This window comes from Penicillium psychrofluorescens, assembly GCF_964197705.1.
Source record: "Penicillium psychrofluorescens genome assembly, chromosome: 6".
Lineage (NCBI taxonomy): Eukaryota > Fungi > Ascomycota > Eurotiomycetes > Eurotiales > Aspergillaceae > Penicillium > Penicillium psychrofluorescens.
The window spans coordinates 2,695,188-2,710,727 of record NC_133444.1 but is presented as its reverse complement, the minus strand read 5'-3'; the positions used below and the strand labels follow the sequence as shown (position 1 = coordinate 2,710,727).

Below are 15,540 nucleotides of genomic sequence, written 5' to 3'. Positions count from 1 at the left end.
GAAAGAAAAGTAGAATGCAGGAAAACGAATCGAGTTCCCTTTCAGGAGACTTGGAATACCCTGAGTGAAAGGCCAGGCGTGGCAACCCTGGACTGTTGGCCCTGATATACCACGCGAGCCTCATAGTCACAGCGCCCCTTCCCCGCACCCAATCCGGTATCTTAACTTAGAAAACTCACTAGGTGACCCAAATTAGCTACATTTTTTGTTGCTAAAGTTAGCAAACTTTGCGAAGCCAGAGCCAATCACCTTGTCACAATCGAGGAAGCGCCGCAGGGATCAGCGCGACCAAATTACCCGTAACCGCCGCGACGCACCTCCTGTCACATCCACCAATCACTTTCGTGTGCTACATGAGATCCTGCAAGCTAGGGCACATTGGCACATCACTAGTCCTAGCACGGTGAAGGACACCTTCAATAGACTCTGAGCTCCTGAGCAGACGCTCCACCAACTCATCCCATCAGCAACGCTAACACCCGCCGTGCGGGATTACGGCGATGTTGGCCAACTCGATAGGCCCACAGTGTCTCCCAAGTAGGTGGCTTGACAGCCCGACTCTTTGGGTCTTGAGGCACTGACCGCATGGCACCTTGTCTCGAAGACGACAGCGAACGCTTTGGTTACCTTGCTTTCCCATAATGCATGTCAGCCGGCGCGGCTGTTGACAACAACCAATACACACCCGCCCATTCCTTTCAGCTGTCAATGACTACCAACAAAGAGCTGTTGACTCCAGGTGGTCGCCACGTCATTTACAGTAAATTTCCAGATCGGGATCTCGCCATTTCATCTTCTTTGTTACTGGTCTAAACAGAACCGAAATTGAAGAAAGCAGCAGAGCCCGTATCTGATTCAAAGAACGCTCATTAGGACAGATATATTTTCGAGGAAGGCTTAACATTATCTACCATGATACATGTCCTAAAATCTCCGAATTTCTTGGGCAATGATTGAGGGATCTTCCAGTGGTATCAAGTGTTTCACATCTTTGGCAGTCTTGATCGCGACTTTCAGCCCAGTCTCAATGAGCAACTGACCGACCTCAGCTTTGACGCGCTCCTCTGGCTCAACAACGTCAAATTCGCCAACAATTATGCTGACTAGAGGTCCAACGCCTTTCAAAGACTCAAGAGTCTTTCTCAAGCCAATTGAAATATCTTCTCCCATGCCATAAGTAGGCCAGGAACTTTTGGCAAAATGGTTGCCGCAAAGACTGTCCTCCACCACCAACTTCATATCTTGCTCGCTTAGCGTATCGGGATTTGCAAGGACATTCCGAACGGTCCACAGTACAGATTCCTGCGTTTGATACGCCGAGAGCTGCTGGTCCTTCATTTCAAAAGGCAAATTCAACGCCGTCGGTGGTGCTGGGGCCGCTAACACCAGTCCCTTGACTTTGTCCAAAAGTTCGGCAGGCAGGATGCTGAGAGTGGCAAGAGCCACCTTTGCTCCCATTGAATGGCCAACAAATACCAAGCCATTTTCAAACAAGTCCTCAGTCTTTTCATCAGCTCGGAGCTGTTCTAGGACCGAACAAACATCCGATGCCATTGCAGAGATCGAATAGGCGGATCCGTTATCCACCACTGGGCCAGTTGACTTGCCCCAGCCTCGGAGGTCGACAGCAACCGTTGGATAAGTGGTGCTTATAGACGCCGACGAGTATGGTGATGTAAGTTTGTGCCACGTAGAGGAAGAGCCACCCCAGTAGTGAGTGAAAAAAACCAGAGGCCTATTTTTGCGCTCCTCTGGACGAGTAATAGATGCATGTATGGCTGTATCTGAAGATGTGTTGACAATGAGGGATTCCATGGTGGTCTACGCATATGCTGATTGGAAGGCAAAGTGTTCGGTGAGAAGAAAAGTGAAGTTTTTGTTGTTCCTGGAATATCTGGGGGTTGCTGGCATTTATAGCAACAAATCTGTTTTAACCGCTCAATATTATTGTGGGCCACATTTACTTGACAATTGATGTGGAATCATTGATGTGGAATCAACTTGCTTTGCGTCGACAGGGCAACGGCCTCATTCCGCACTGCTGACATATTGACCGCTCGACTTGGAAACAACAATGGCTGCCTCAAAAGCAGTCCTCGATATCTGTACCTGCAGACTTGTTTCGCATTTGTTGTCGACAAAATTTGTCTACACTCAGAATTATCCGGCCCGCAGAATGCTTCATGGGGGTGGTCAAAAAAGCAATGGAGTATGATCAAACTTGGGCTGGCTCATCATCAGCTCCCGGATATGGACTCGATCTGGTCTTCCCATACCTCTGTACTCAACCTATGTGGTCAAGCTCTTGGACTCACAAGTTCAGCTTACGCCCTTTGTCTGACAACTGAGAGTACGTCGCCCGGTTTTTAATATGTCTCCAGAATGACATCCACAGTCATCGTGGCCTCCATCAAAAGCTTCGATCTCCATTGTTTCTGGAAAGTCTACTTTGTACCAGACACCCCGATATAGCAAGTCTGATCCAATGCCCCACGCGGACCATGTGGATCCATCTTGCGCTATCAATGTCTTGGCACTTGCGTGATCGCGCGATATTATTCGTTAGCAAGCCACTGCAAGGAAGCGATACGGCTTCCACCCCTGTTTTACCGTGGCCATAAACTACTGACTTTATCCTGCAGCTCTACACCTGTTCAAGCCGAGCGCGGCTGTGAAGGAGACCCACGTGGCGCCGCATGGCCCTACTCAACGGGGACGGCCTGGGGATAGTTCATTAGTAGATGCGTAAAATCAAGTCCCTCTTCGGGTTGAATCTTTGCTCAAGACCAATGGCCACTAACTGCTTTCTGCTCTGCACGTCCCCTAGACGCAACCGAGATGGCTTGGCAGTCTCCAGTCCCCTCATACAGGGGTTCTTAATGTCGACCATGCCCCGTTTGTTTCTCGACTCGATTTACTCTTGCATCAGCTGCCAGCTACCATTCAGGCTACTATAGTCTCTCGCCACTTTCAGGTAATCGGGTCGCTATCCACAACCATCTAAATAGGAAACCCTAGGCTGTCCCGCGTCATTTTGACCGTCAAATCTCCCACTTTCTAGAACTTGCCTTGTTTGCTTTCTAAAGACGACCCCAGAGTGAAACAATCTGCGTGTAGTCTGTCCCATATCGAAAGTGCTGCACACAGCGCAGGGTTGCAGCCACCATGTCCGTTTCGGACTTGCGCGATAAGGGCTTGAAATCGGAGAATTTTGTGGCAAATGAACGCCGCGACGGGGAAGCTATGGATGCCGAAGAAAATCAACTACTGCCTCACAACCATGTTGAGCTTCATCGGGCCCTAAAGGCCCGGCATATCACCATGATTGGTATGTCGACTTGTGAGCACATATAGGTAAACGAGCCAACTAACATCGGCTAGCTATTGGCGGTGCCATTGGCACTGGGTTGATTATTGGAACGGGAGAGGCACTTGCCAAGTAAGCTTCGCATACATCATATGCGCCGGAAACAATGAAGTTAACTAACGTTCTCTATAGATCAGGGGTGAGTTTCGTGATTTACCAGGCTGTGACCAATCTTGCTGACCTTTCAGCCCGCTTCAATATTAATTTCTTATGCGTGGGTTGGGTTCATCGTCTACTTGGTGATGTGCGCCCTGGGAGAGATGGCTACATGGCTACCACTGCCGTCTGGCTTTACCGGCTACGCCGTCAGATTTTGCGATCCTGCTCTTGGGTTTGCCCTAGGATACACGTAGGTGAAATCTTTTGCCTGTCAAGTGTAAAATACGTGCTTACATTGCTTGGGACAGGTATTGGTTCAAGTATATCATCACTACGCCAAATCAGCTCACTGCCGGCGCATTGATAATTCAATATTGGCTCCCAGCAGAAAAGGTGAATCCCGGTGTGTGGATTACGATTTTCTTGGTCCTGATCGTCAGTATCAATTACTTCGGCGTGAAGTTTTTCGGCGAATTTGAATTCTGGCTCTCCTCGTTCAAGATCATCGTGATTCTCGGAATTATTCTGCTATCCTTAGTCCTCATGCTCGGCAGCGGACCGGACCATGATCGCAAGGGATTTCGGTATTGGAACGACCCGGGTGCATTCAATACCTACATCGCTGATGGAGCCGCTGGACGTTTCTACGCCTTTTGGTCCTCGATGGTGAATGCCGTCTTTGCATATCTCGGCACGGAGCTGGTTGGAGTCACGGTTGGCGAAGCACAAAACCCTCGACGAACGATTCCGCGTGCGATCAAACTGACCTTCTATCGTATCCTGGTGTTTTACGTCCTGACCGTGTTTCTTGTGGGCACTCTGGTCCCGTTCAACTCGAAGAAGCTTGCGTTTGCGATTAATGCAGACAGTTCTGCAGCCGCGTCGCCTTTCGTGGTTGCCATCGAGCTGGCAAGTATTCCAGCTCTTCCGCATATTCTGAACGCTGCAATTCTGGTCTTCGTTTTCTCTGCCGCCAATTCGGATTTGTATATTGCAACGCGCACGATCTACGGCCTGGCGCGAGAAGGCAAGGCGCCATCATTTTTAGCACGGACCGATCGCCGCGGCGTTCCTGTGTTTGCACTGGCTGTATCCTCACTTGTCTCGCTGCTGGCCTATATGAATGTGTCGAGCAACTCGAAAGACGTTTTTGGATACTTCGTCGACCTAGTCACAATTTTCGGCCTCTTAACCTGGATCTCGATTCTGGTCACGCACATTTGTTTTGTGCGGGCGCGCAATGCCCAAAATGTCCCGCGAAAGAGCCTTGCGTATGCGGCACCCCTTGGTGTGGCTGGCTCATACGGCGCTCTTGCATTTTGCATCCTGATCTCCTTGACCAAAAACTACGATGTGTTCACTCACAACAAGAAGTGGGGAAACTTTGACTACAAAACCTTTATCACAGCATACCTTGGAATCCCGCTTTACTTGATCCTCATCTTTGGGTATAAACTGGCCACTGGGTGCAAGGGTGTCGAGCCTGGAAAGGCAGATTTGTGGACTGGGAGGGCAGAAGTTGACCGCGATGAGGCTGAGTACCTTGTCAGGAGAGAGGCTCAAGGAGAAAAGCATGCCCAGTCACATTGGTTATATCGTACTTTCGTTTCGTGGCTCTTCTAGTGCGGTGGGTCGTTTGTCTGTTTTAGCCTAAAGAGCGTTCGTGTCAAACTGTACTTGTTTATTAAAAAGATCAACATGCACTGTGCAGTTCTCCCAAGTTTCGTGGAAGTGTCTAGTCCTGTTCTTCAATGCGGACCCCCTGCGGCTAGCTTCTACTGTCCCTTTAACACTTGCACTTTCACAGAGCTGTACTTCTGATCTTGCTTTCTACGAATGTGCGTATATATTTCTCTGCTAATGTCATAAGCTGTAGAAGGTTTACATATTCTGTAAAACAAATAGGCATAACGAGAGAGTTAATAGGCATGTAATTGGGCTGTGAAGCGCCTCCATATTACCGGCATGAAATATACAGCCCACTAGCCCTTGCCGCATTTCAATTTTGCTTGAGGAACGATTGCCGAAGTATTAGACGCTAGTTGACAAAATTGCCGGAGCAGTACGCACCCTGCATGGAGTAGTGTGACCTTGGTTCTTCAGACTGCCTGATCACAAACAAGATCGTGCTTATGGTTATAGTTCTCCTATATTTGTTTCTATATTGACCAGTTCGGCAGACTCTGACTCGCTTACCTCGGGTTGGGATTGAACGTCGGTAGTTACATCACTAAGAGTACTGGAAAATAATAATGGCTCCACCCCCAGATGATCGTCAACCAACACACCTGGAAATGGATTCCTTGGCAGTCTTTGCAAGGCGGGGATCCCCACACTCGATTTTTGGACGGTAGATGCTACCTATTGTTATCTGCCGAGTATCCCTCTGACCAGCAGAGTTGGTTTTATACGGACAAACTGATTACTGCAATGCATCGTTCGTGATTGTGCATGGTTCATCACCACGCGTCGGATACCTGCATGCCCCTGGATCCTTCGCCATCGTGCCAATACAAAAGATTCGGAAATGAAGACAATCGCTATTTCCAATGCGACCATAGGTTCGTTCATTCAGGCCACATGGAATTCGACTCGAGGCATGGCTTATCGTGCAGGAAGTGTACCCCTGGCCCAATTGCGAATGCAATGCCAATGGTAGCATGGCCCCTCGATTTCAGCTGCGCCTGCGTCTGATCCATAGAGAATAGACGCCCCCCAGCGCGGGAAAGAGAACTGATCGCGACCCATTCCCTAGCTTAGGCAGACGGTACAGTAATTAAGTACATGCTTGATCAGCGACCCTAGGGGCTTTGGTTTGACAAAAGTAGGCACTGTCCACATCTCCGTTGACTTGCCCGGCAGATACGAGGAGATACTGTACTTGCCTTGCTGAACGTAGATATACAGAGAAAATCCCCGATGAATGATTGCCCATCCAAGATAGGGCAGAGGCCGGACGGGCCACAGACCGCCACGGCCAGTGGTCGTTGGCCAGTCTTGCAGTCGCAACTGAAGTGGATCATGGTCAGTCTCCACCGGCCATTGCACTGCTGTCTCCGTAGAATGGGCCAATCCCTCTCCACACGACAAAACATAAACTTTCTGGCCCAGAACTACAGCCCCAGAGGATACACGAGGCGGGGGATAAGGGGCTCGTTCGCAATCCAAGCGACCATTCTTGTAGTCGTATTCCGGCAATATTAATGATCATCAATCCCGAAACTATACTGCAAGGCATTTCTGTTTTTATTCTTCCCCTCCCCGGTCGACTAGTCAGTTCTCGGCGGGAAACCTTAACTAACTGCCGTCTCCTGTCAAACACTCTTTTCCTCCTCTGGTCACTCCTCATCTCAAAGCCAATTCCGGCGTTCCATACCGAGCTATGAGTGTTGAAAAACCAGAGCCAGTCGGCCTGGGCTCTAACCAAAGCGACAGCTCACTGGACCTCGAGCAAAAAGGCGAGCGCGAAGGCTACGTTCTCAATGCGCAGGACGCGCAAACCCGCCGAGAGCTCAAGACAACAGGCGACGGACAAACGATTCTCATTCCCCAGCCCAGCGACTCGCCCTACGACCCATTAAACTGGTCGCAATTCAAAAAGCATCTCGTTCTTATTGTGATTTCATGCACAGCTTTTCTGCCCGACTTTGGAAGCGCGACTGGCGCGGTGACCTTGAATGTGCAGGCTGCTGAATGGGGCATTTTGCCTACTACAGTCAACCATTCGCAAGTCGGTAATGTCTTTATGCTTGGCGCTGCCAGTCCTATTATCGTCGCATTGGCAGCATATTTTGGTCGTTATCCCATTCTGTTCTGGTGGACGGTATTGGCACTGGCGACATCAATCTGGTGTACGGCGGCACAGAGCTTCAGTTCGTTCATGGTATGATTGGGACTCATTTTCGAAAAAGCTATACTGACATGATATGCAGGCTGCCCGTATTCTGAACGGCATGTTCTCGACAGTGATGCAGGGAGTCAGTACTACAAAATTTCCTCTATGTTCAATCTAGCAGCTAATCGATCTCTAGGGTGGTCTCATGTTCATCAAAGACATGTTTTTCCTCCACGAGCACGCCCGCAAAATCAACATCTGGTCCGGCTTCGTCATTCTCTCACCGTACATGGGTCCCATGTTCTCAGCCTTCATCCTCACAACCCAGACCTGGCGCGTATGCTTCGGTTTGCTCACGGCCCTCACGGGCCTGTGTTTGCTGGCAGTCATCTTCTTCGCCGAAGAGACATACTATGACCGCAAGAATTCCAAGCCGGACCTGATTCCCAACGGTCCGCGTTGGCAGCGCATGCTGGGAATTCAACAATGGCGTACGGCGTATATCGAAAACTCGGTGAAGGATGCCGTCATGCGGCCGTTGATTATCATTGCCAAGCCTGTGGTCGCTCTCTCGTGCTTGTTCTATATGCTGGTCTTTGAGTGGGTGGTTGGTATCAACACGACGCTCTCGCTGATGCTGCCGCCGATTTACGGCTTTCAAAGCAAGCAAATTGGTTCGTGAACAAGATGCCCATGAAAAAGTGGACTCTGCTAATAGTCCTAGGATTCTTCTATTTCACACCCATCGTGGCAGCAATTCTGGGCGAATTAATTGGCCACTGGCTACACGATCTAATTGCGAAGATCTACACAAAGAGAAATCAAGGCCGTCTCGAGCCTGAAGCCCGTCTCTTCGCTATCTGGGTGGCCAGTCCATTTATGGTCGCCGGACTGCTGGTGATGGGCTACGCGCTGCAGAACCACTGGCACTACATGCTCACCGCGCTGGGCTGGGGCCTGTATGTGTTCGGCATAATGATTGTCACGGTGGGCATCAACGCGTACGTGCTTGATTCGTACCCGGAGGCGAGTGGTGAAGTTGCCGCGTGGGTTAACGTCGGCCGCACGCTTGGCGGGTTCATTGTTTCGTATTTTATGATCGAGTGGGAGCAGAAACAAGGCTCGGCTCGCCAGTTCGGTACTATGACTGGCATTCTCAGCTTTGGGTTTATCATTATCATTATCCTGCAGGTCTATGGGAAGAGATTGCGGCTGTGGTCTGGACCGGCCAAGTTTAAGACTGCTTGATTGATTGCCTTTTTGGCAAATTTGATATATCTTCTTTCAACTGGACTGTCTACGCCGTTAATTCCGGAGGCCTACACATAGTGCAACAACTAGCATCCATGGATGTATCATAATCGTATCACATTGAGGTCTGCATGACCATAACAATTCATAAGATCTTCATAATCGACAGCAAGATGTACAAGAATGCCGTCAGATCGGAGCAAAGATAACATAGCCCCACCCCACCCAAACGCCAATGAAGAAATATGCAAAATACATTTTCAAAACTGTTCATCAGCCCAGAGGCTTCTGCTCTGCTGTTCCATACCCAGAATCTGGAGGCGAAGCCTCATCACCCCAGACGAACTTGCCAAACATCAGAACAGCATTGAAAATCTCTCTGCCCGTGGGGACAATGTACTCCGACGGCAGGAGAAAACCATAGCTGCCACGATCGCGTAACTTGATCTGGTACGAGTAGGTGGCATGCAGCTGGTGGTAGAACCAGTCGAGGGCGCTGCCGCCAGAACTCACACCCGCCGTGGTGTCCGACCGAAGAATACCTTCGCAGGCGGAGGTCACGGAGTAGGCCACTCTTGATGTTTGTCGAATAGCCTTGGCCAGACCCAGTGCAAGTTCTTGCAGACTCTCTAGGGTGGGAGGAGTGGACGAGCAGGTGTATGAGTATGGGTAGAGAATCTGCTGAGAGTAGGAGTGCAGATCCAGGAACCCAACGATTTCGGCACGGCCGCTGTCTGTCTCGTTCCGGGCCCACTGCGCCAGACGGTGGGATTCCAGTGCTTCAAATGGTTCCGCGCCTGCGTAGTTCTCAGAGCAAGGATTGGAGCGGGTCGACTCGCCATCCCATTCATAATCCCAGGCACGGTCAAGATCAACACCTGGGCAAAGTGGCAGGCCTGTGGGCTGGCGGTTCTTGCGCCAAAGACGATCAGATTCCCACGAGTAGACGTAGCCATCCGGGTTGAGTGTGGGAATTAGCACCCAGTCGTATTCATCTAAAAGTCGCGTGACTGCCGGGGAGTCGTTATATTGGGTGATCAGATTATACGCAATGTAGGTGACGGTGGAGGTGCTGATCCATTCCCGCGCATGGGTGCCGCCAACAATGACGATCGTCTTGCGCGGGCTAGAATATTCATCATCGGGAGCCACTCCGAGTCGAAAAGCAGGGATGTCACGCCCCTCGTAAGACATTCCCACACTCGTCAGATGGGTGTGCGATGAGAACATCGACGCCATCAGGCGCATCCATTGCACAATGACAGAGAGCGGCTGGTAATCCCGGAAGAAGACGTCGCCCACTGCGGCCGTTCGTTTTCCTCCTGAAATGATTCCTTGGTCCAGATCGAGTCCCGCATGGGGGTTTGAAGGGTATGTAGCGTAGATCATATTAGCTAGGTCGTCCATGAGGGGCTGATAAGCCGATCGAAGAGAGCGCGGCAGCAGCTCGAGCAAAGAGGGGATCTATTCCGCTCACAGAATCGTTAGCGAGATGTTTTTTTTTTTTTTTTCAGTGTGCAAATCGAAGCCGTACCATTTCCTCCGCCAGTCGAATGTCCACAAATTCCGACGTTATGGCCCAGACGTCTAATAAAAGAACCTGGGATGCCTCGGCAAGTGCCTCTGCCTCGTCTGCCTGGCGCAAGTGGAATCGGAGAACGACATCACTCCCGTAGCGGGAATGGATGTTCGACGGCGGCGATGCATTTTTCGGGCAGGTCTGTTTGATGCCCCAGACAGATTCAACCAGCCAGTCGCGCAGTCGGGTCCATGGCCGGCGTGGGTCGGATGGCTGGCCCAACAGCTGCACGGGCTGGAGGGGCGGTGGGGGAGTGATGCTAGATCCAGCAGGGACCGCAGAGACGAGCGGGAGGAGTGTGCAGAAGAAGAGAAAGAGAAGCGAATGGAACACAAGCATGATTAGGGAAGGAAGAAAGAAAGGAAGTGAGTGAGGGAGTGAGGGAGTGGGGGAGGAAGATGAGGCAAGAGTGTACGTCAGTTGGTTGGTCGGTCAGTGACTTCCGGCCCTGGACTTGACTTGACTTGATTGTTCTCGACCAAACCGACTGACGCAAGGGTCTCTGCTCTGCCCCACGATCACCTTCTCTTTTTCACCATTTCTCTTATTTTCTCATTCATTGGTGGCGCTCCTGAGTGGCCCAGACCCCCTTCGTCTTCCCCTTCCCGCCGTTCCCCTTTTCGCTGACGACGACCTCCACATCTCCCTCTCGGTCTGAGCGCGATCTGGCCATGTCCAACTAAATCGATCTCTGTTTCACCCATACATCCCGCTTTCTCTCTCTCGGCTGCGCATGGGTTTGTCTGCGCTTGCTCTTGGGACTCTTTCCGTCCACCATGCATTGGAAAGGTCTGCGACTCGGCACGTCCGATGGCTCCAAGAGGCACAGCGTGCTCGACCTGCCCGCCAGCACCCACGGCCGTCACAGTGAGCAGCTGCCCCGTCCCGGTCCCCCGACTGTCGAGCCCCGGTTCTCCGAATCAATTCCTCGCCTGAACCTCCAAGACCAGCCGGACGGGAATGCCGACCTGTCAATACCAGAGAATGGCCCGGTGAGCGACGTGGCCCAGACGGACTTCGGGGGGCCATCAGCAGGGGACACGCCTAGCTTGCGAAGGAATCGCTTCAGTTTCATGAGACTCCGCCATTCATCCGATCCCCAGCTCTCCAAGTCCTACGCGAAGGCCGAGGAGGACACACCTCCGGTCCCCTCGCTCCCTCCGCCGAAGATCATCACCACCGCGCCAAGCGGCAACGAGTTTGACCAACCTACCAAACAACGCCCTAAACCCAAGCTTCTATCCAACCTAAGGAAACGGTCGATGGAGGAATTGTCCCGAACCCAACCGGAACAATCGAGCTCGGCACCCTACCACAAAGGCCAGGGGTCGACCGATTCGCAAATCGTCGATTCCAACCTGTCCACCTCTCAGACCATCTCCGAGGAGCCCGGGCGGCTCTCGACAACGTCACTGCGAAGCGGAGGCCGAGAAGCCTTCCCGGACTCCCACCGGTCGTCGGTCACCGATCCTCGATTTTCCGAATCGTCACGGTCAGATCACAGCTATGCCGATCACGCCGCATCTCGGACCAATTCGCCCCTGGATAATTTGGCAGCGGCATCTGCCGGCAAACGATTTCGCCTTCCACGCCTGAAACGCAATCGCAGTCCTCTCTTCCCTCTGCCTGCCAAACTGCCGCCTCCGACGAAGCTGAAAAACGATGGCCCCAAAATCTCTCCAGCTGAGACCCCGACATCTGGCCACTCGGACGATCAGGACCGAGTCTCTCCTCTACCTTCACCATCTCGTTCATCAGTAGGACTGGCACCATCGGGTCCGCCGCCACTATTACGGCAGGACTCGACCACTTCTGCCCGCTCTGTGCGATCTAATCCATCTGCATCTGGTCGAATGCCAAAGAACGGTCGTGGGAGATCGTCCACCATGGGATCGCTGGCCGAGAACCAGGACGATCCGTCTCAGGACCCGTACATGGCGTCTTCGGGACGCACCTCGACCTCGACCAGCGGTCGTAAGAGCTTCGGGGATATGTTTAACTTCTCTCAGCGACTGAGGCAAAATTCAGAGCCCCCGATCCCTCGCAATGGCTCTCCCGCCCTGGGAGGTTCGGGCACACCAACGTCGAAACCCGCGTCCTTGGCATTTGCCCGCGAGCTTCCCCCGTGTCCCGAACGGGAAGAAGACGACACTCCCGCTACTTATCTGACTAGGTTAGAGGAAAACCTCCCTCGTGGTATAATCGGGGGTATTCTTGCTCAATCAGACGAAGAATTCTCCAAGGTTTCCTTACGGAAGTATATGCGAGGATTCGCCTATTTCGGGGATCCCATCGACATGTCTATTCGCAAGCTCTTGATGGAAGTGGACTTGCCGAAAGAAACTCAGCAGATCGATCGCTTCCTCCAAGCATTTGCAGACCGATATCACGAGTGTAACCCGGGCATTTTTGCGTCTCCCGGTACGGCCCTTTGTGTGCAGTTGAAACTGTTGCCCTAACTGACAGTCTCTTAGATCAAGCGTACTTCATTGCATTCTCAATTTTGATCCTTCATACCGATGTTTTCAACAAGAACAATAAGCGAAAGATGCAGAAGCCCGACTATGTGAAAAACACCCGTGGAGAAGGAATCTCTGAGGAAATCCTGGAGTGTTTCTACGAGAATATCTTATACACGCCTTTCATCCACGTCGAGGATGTTAACCTGCGTGATCGCCAACAACTGAAGCCTCGTCGGGCCTTGTTCAAGAGTACCAGCTCGGAGCATTTGTCGAAGATTTCACGGGAGCCCGTCGACCCCTATGCCCTCATCCTGGATGGAAAACTCGAGTCTTTACGGCCAAGCCTGAAAGATGTCATGAGCTTGGACGATACGTACGATCATTTCGGTACCGCAGGGGCGCCTGATATGGAAGAGCTTCATGACGCATTCACCAAGTCTGGCATTCTACAGATCATATCTCTTCGCTCGCGACCCGACGCATTCATGCATTCCAGCTTGAACAACCCGGCCGAGGCTAATCCAGGTCTGGTAGACATCAAGGTGGCCAAGGTCGGCCTTATTTGGCGAAAGGATCCCAAAAAGAAGAGAACTCGCTCGCCGTGGGCCGAGTGGGGTGCGGTGCTGACATTCTCTCAGCTCTACTTCTTCCGCAATGTGAATTGGGTACGAAACCTCATGGCACAGCATGAAGGCTATGTGAAAAACGGACGCCAAGGAACTCTTGTCTTCAAACCTCCACTATCCGAATTCAAGCCGGATGCCATCATGTCGACCAATAATGCCGTTGCTCTTTTCGACTCGGCCTACAAGAAACATAAGCACGCATTCAGTTTCTTTCGGCACAATGCACTGGAGGAGGTTTTCCTGGCCACTTCGGAATCTGAGATGAACGATTGGATGGCGAAACTGAACTACGCAGCGGCGTTCCGAAGCACTGGTGTGCGTACGAAGGGCATGATTGATACCAATTACGAAGGCCAGCGCTACCGCAAGACTCAGCGAGCTGGCTCGATCTCGTCGCAAAAGTCGCATCTGTCAGCGGACAATGAGCCCGCGTCTCCGAGTATCGACACTGATGTTGTCGCTGAATTCATCACCGCGCGCCGGCACTTAATGGCGCAGAAGATTCGTGAGGCGAACGAAAAACTGTTCATTTCACAGAAGCAATTGGATGATCTTTTGCGGAACGCCCGACATCTCCAGGTGCTCACACCCGTTCATTCCCGCGCCAGGGAAAGCGTCATCATGGCAGCTGGACGTATGGCGGCGAAAGTGAAGTGGGTCCGGCAGGATATTTGGCGCAATAAATGCTATCGGGCGATTCTCCTGCGGGATCTGGGAGATGATGAGAGCGTGGTGGAAGGTACTGCTGATTCGGTCACGGATCAGATATCGACTCATATCCCCATCCACTTGGCTTCGGTCTCAGGCCCTTCGGTCACCTCTGTGCCTACTGCAGATCAACAAGCTCCTAGCATTGTGCACACAGTTTCCAGTCACGACACGGCCGACCAGCCTGCTGTAGAAACTGCTGATCGACCCTCCGAACTTCATCCGCAGATCTCTGCTGATCAAATACGCCGCCCCAGCCTTCCCACATCCACCGTTTCGGCCGAATTTACTCGCCCAGGACGACGTCTCTCTAGCGGGGCGCCGCCCGACCGCTCCAAGTCATATTCAGTCGACACGGCAGCGAGCCAACTTCAGCGCGAAGCATCGATTCTCAGTCGTGGCAGCAAATATGACGGTGCCAGTCTTGGATCTCATGCCTCCAGATTGACAGCCCCCGCTAGCTTCGATGATGACGAAGACCGTATTCTAAGAGAAGCAGGCTTACTGGGCTTGGGCAGTTCACCTCCTAGTCGCAAGCAGGCCATCGCTGAAAGCGACACTGGCGCCGACAAAAAACCCGAGGAGTCATCAGAGATTTCACAGAGTGACAGTAAACCAAACCGCGCGCGTCGCAGTCTTCACCGCACGCTACGCGACTCGCATAATCCACACACTTCTCGCCATAGGAAGAACCATGGATCTGTGTCTAGCATCGGGCCTGTTGATGACGATCAGATCCCCCACAACGGCGAAGGTCTGTCACGCAAGACGCCCAGCTTTACTGTCCACGGCAAGAAAGCCTCAGTCGTCACCTTTGGGTCTGAGTGGCAAAATATGCCTGCAGAGGATCGCCTCAAACTCCGCAAACCCACTCCTTCCGAGGAACCACGAGCTTCAGAACCTGCCGTCATGAGCAGTGGCGGCGAATCCATCACTTCAGACCAGCACGCAAGTGGCCGACCTCACTCCATGCGCAGTGCAAGCACCACGACTGGACTGAGTATGCGTTCCGACGACCTGGCAGATTTCAAGGATGCCCCTGAAGAAGGCCCGGATCGGCGATCCTCCGTGATCAGTATCCCTGCCCCGGACACCGCTTCAGATCAACGACAGCCATCATCAAAGCGAGCTTCCATGCTCAACGGCCGTCTCGCAGCTCCAGTGGACGACCGCTCGGACCGCTCGCCGTCGGCATCGTCGACTTCTCTGAGTGAACACCCCGTGGACCCGCCGTCCCAGGAGAACCTAAGAGAGCAAGCTGTGGGCGCGTGATTGACTCGTCAAATCTTCCACTCTCCCGTATAGCCTGCCAGCCTCTTGTTTTGGATCTGTGTTTAACGATTATTATACCCCTGTTTCGACTTTTTTTTCCTTTCTGTCTGCTGAACTTCGGGTTTGTCGAGCATTTACGTGTGAGAGAGAAAGAGAGCCGTGTCGCGATGACCCTGCTACGACCTGCATGTTGAATTGTTATACTTGGATTAAAGCATAGCCTGCCAGATAAAAGCCATTGTGTTTGCATATCTTCTTGTCATGATTTATGTATGTGAGCGTGGGCACGTAGTCAACCTCTGAAGGAAAGTAGCTCGGTCTCCTATGTAAAGTCTTTTAGA

The 15,540-nt window shown here is 52.0% G+C and overlaps 5 protein-coding genes across 5 annotated transcripts; 3 read left to right on the top strand and 2 right to left on the bottom strand.

Moving 5' to 3' along the window:
* Positions 1-924: 924 nt before the first annotated feature.
* PFLUO_LOCUS9485 (uncharacterized protein) lies at positions 925-1,554 on the bottom strand (the record flags this gene model as incomplete). Its single annotated transcript, XM_073787317.1, has 1 exon — positions 925-1,554. The coding sequence occupies one exon, from the start codon at positions 1,552-1,554 to the stop codon at positions 925-927; it is 630 nt and encodes a 209-aa protein (XP_073643485.1).
* A 1,611-nt stretch (positions 1,555-3,165) lies between these two features.
* On the top strand, positions 3,166-5,089 carry PFLUO_LOCUS9484 (amino acid transporter; the record flags this gene model as incomplete). Its single annotated transcript, XM_073787316.1, has 5 exons — positions 3,166-3,328; positions 3,382-3,439; positions 3,500-3,506; positions 3,556-3,716; positions 3,775-5,089. The coding sequence occupies 5 exons, from the start codon at positions 3,166-3,168 to the stop codon at positions 5,087-5,089; spliced, it is 1,704 nt and encodes a 567-aa protein (XP_073643484.1).
* Positions 5,090-6,848: 1,759 nt separating this feature from the next.
* PFLUO_LOCUS9483 (uncharacterized protein) lies at positions 6,849-8,549 on the top strand (the record flags this gene model as incomplete). The annotated part of the gene is made up of 4 exons (XM_073787315.1): positions 6,849-7,349; positions 7,399-7,443; positions 7,498-7,975; positions 8,026-8,549. The coding sequence occupies 4 exons, from the start codon at positions 6,849-6,851 to the stop codon at positions 8,547-8,549; spliced, it is 1,548 nt and encodes a 515-aa protein (XP_073643483.1).
* A 276-nt stretch (positions 8,550-8,825) lies between these two features.
* PFLUO_LOCUS9482 (Putative metallocarboxypeptidase ecm14) lies at positions 8,826-10,470 on the bottom strand (the record flags this gene model as incomplete). The annotated part of the gene is made up of 2 exons (XM_073787314.1): positions 8,826-10,016; positions 10,087-10,470. 2 exons carry the CDS (start codon positions 10,468-10,470, stop codon positions 8,826-8,828), a joined length of 1,575 nt encoding a protein of 524 aa, XP_073643482.1.
* Positions 10,471-10,907: 437 nt separating this feature from the next.
* On the top strand, positions 10,908-15,199 carry PFLUO_LOCUS9481 (uncharacterized protein; the record flags this gene model as incomplete). The annotated part of the gene is made up of 2 exons (XM_073787313.1): positions 10,908-12,552; positions 12,606-15,199. The coding sequence occupies 2 exons, from the start codon at positions 10,908-10,910 to the stop codon at positions 15,197-15,199; spliced, it is 4,239 nt and encodes a 1,412-aa protein (XP_073643481.1).
* Between the last annotated feature and the right edge of the window lie 341 nt (positions 15,200-15,540).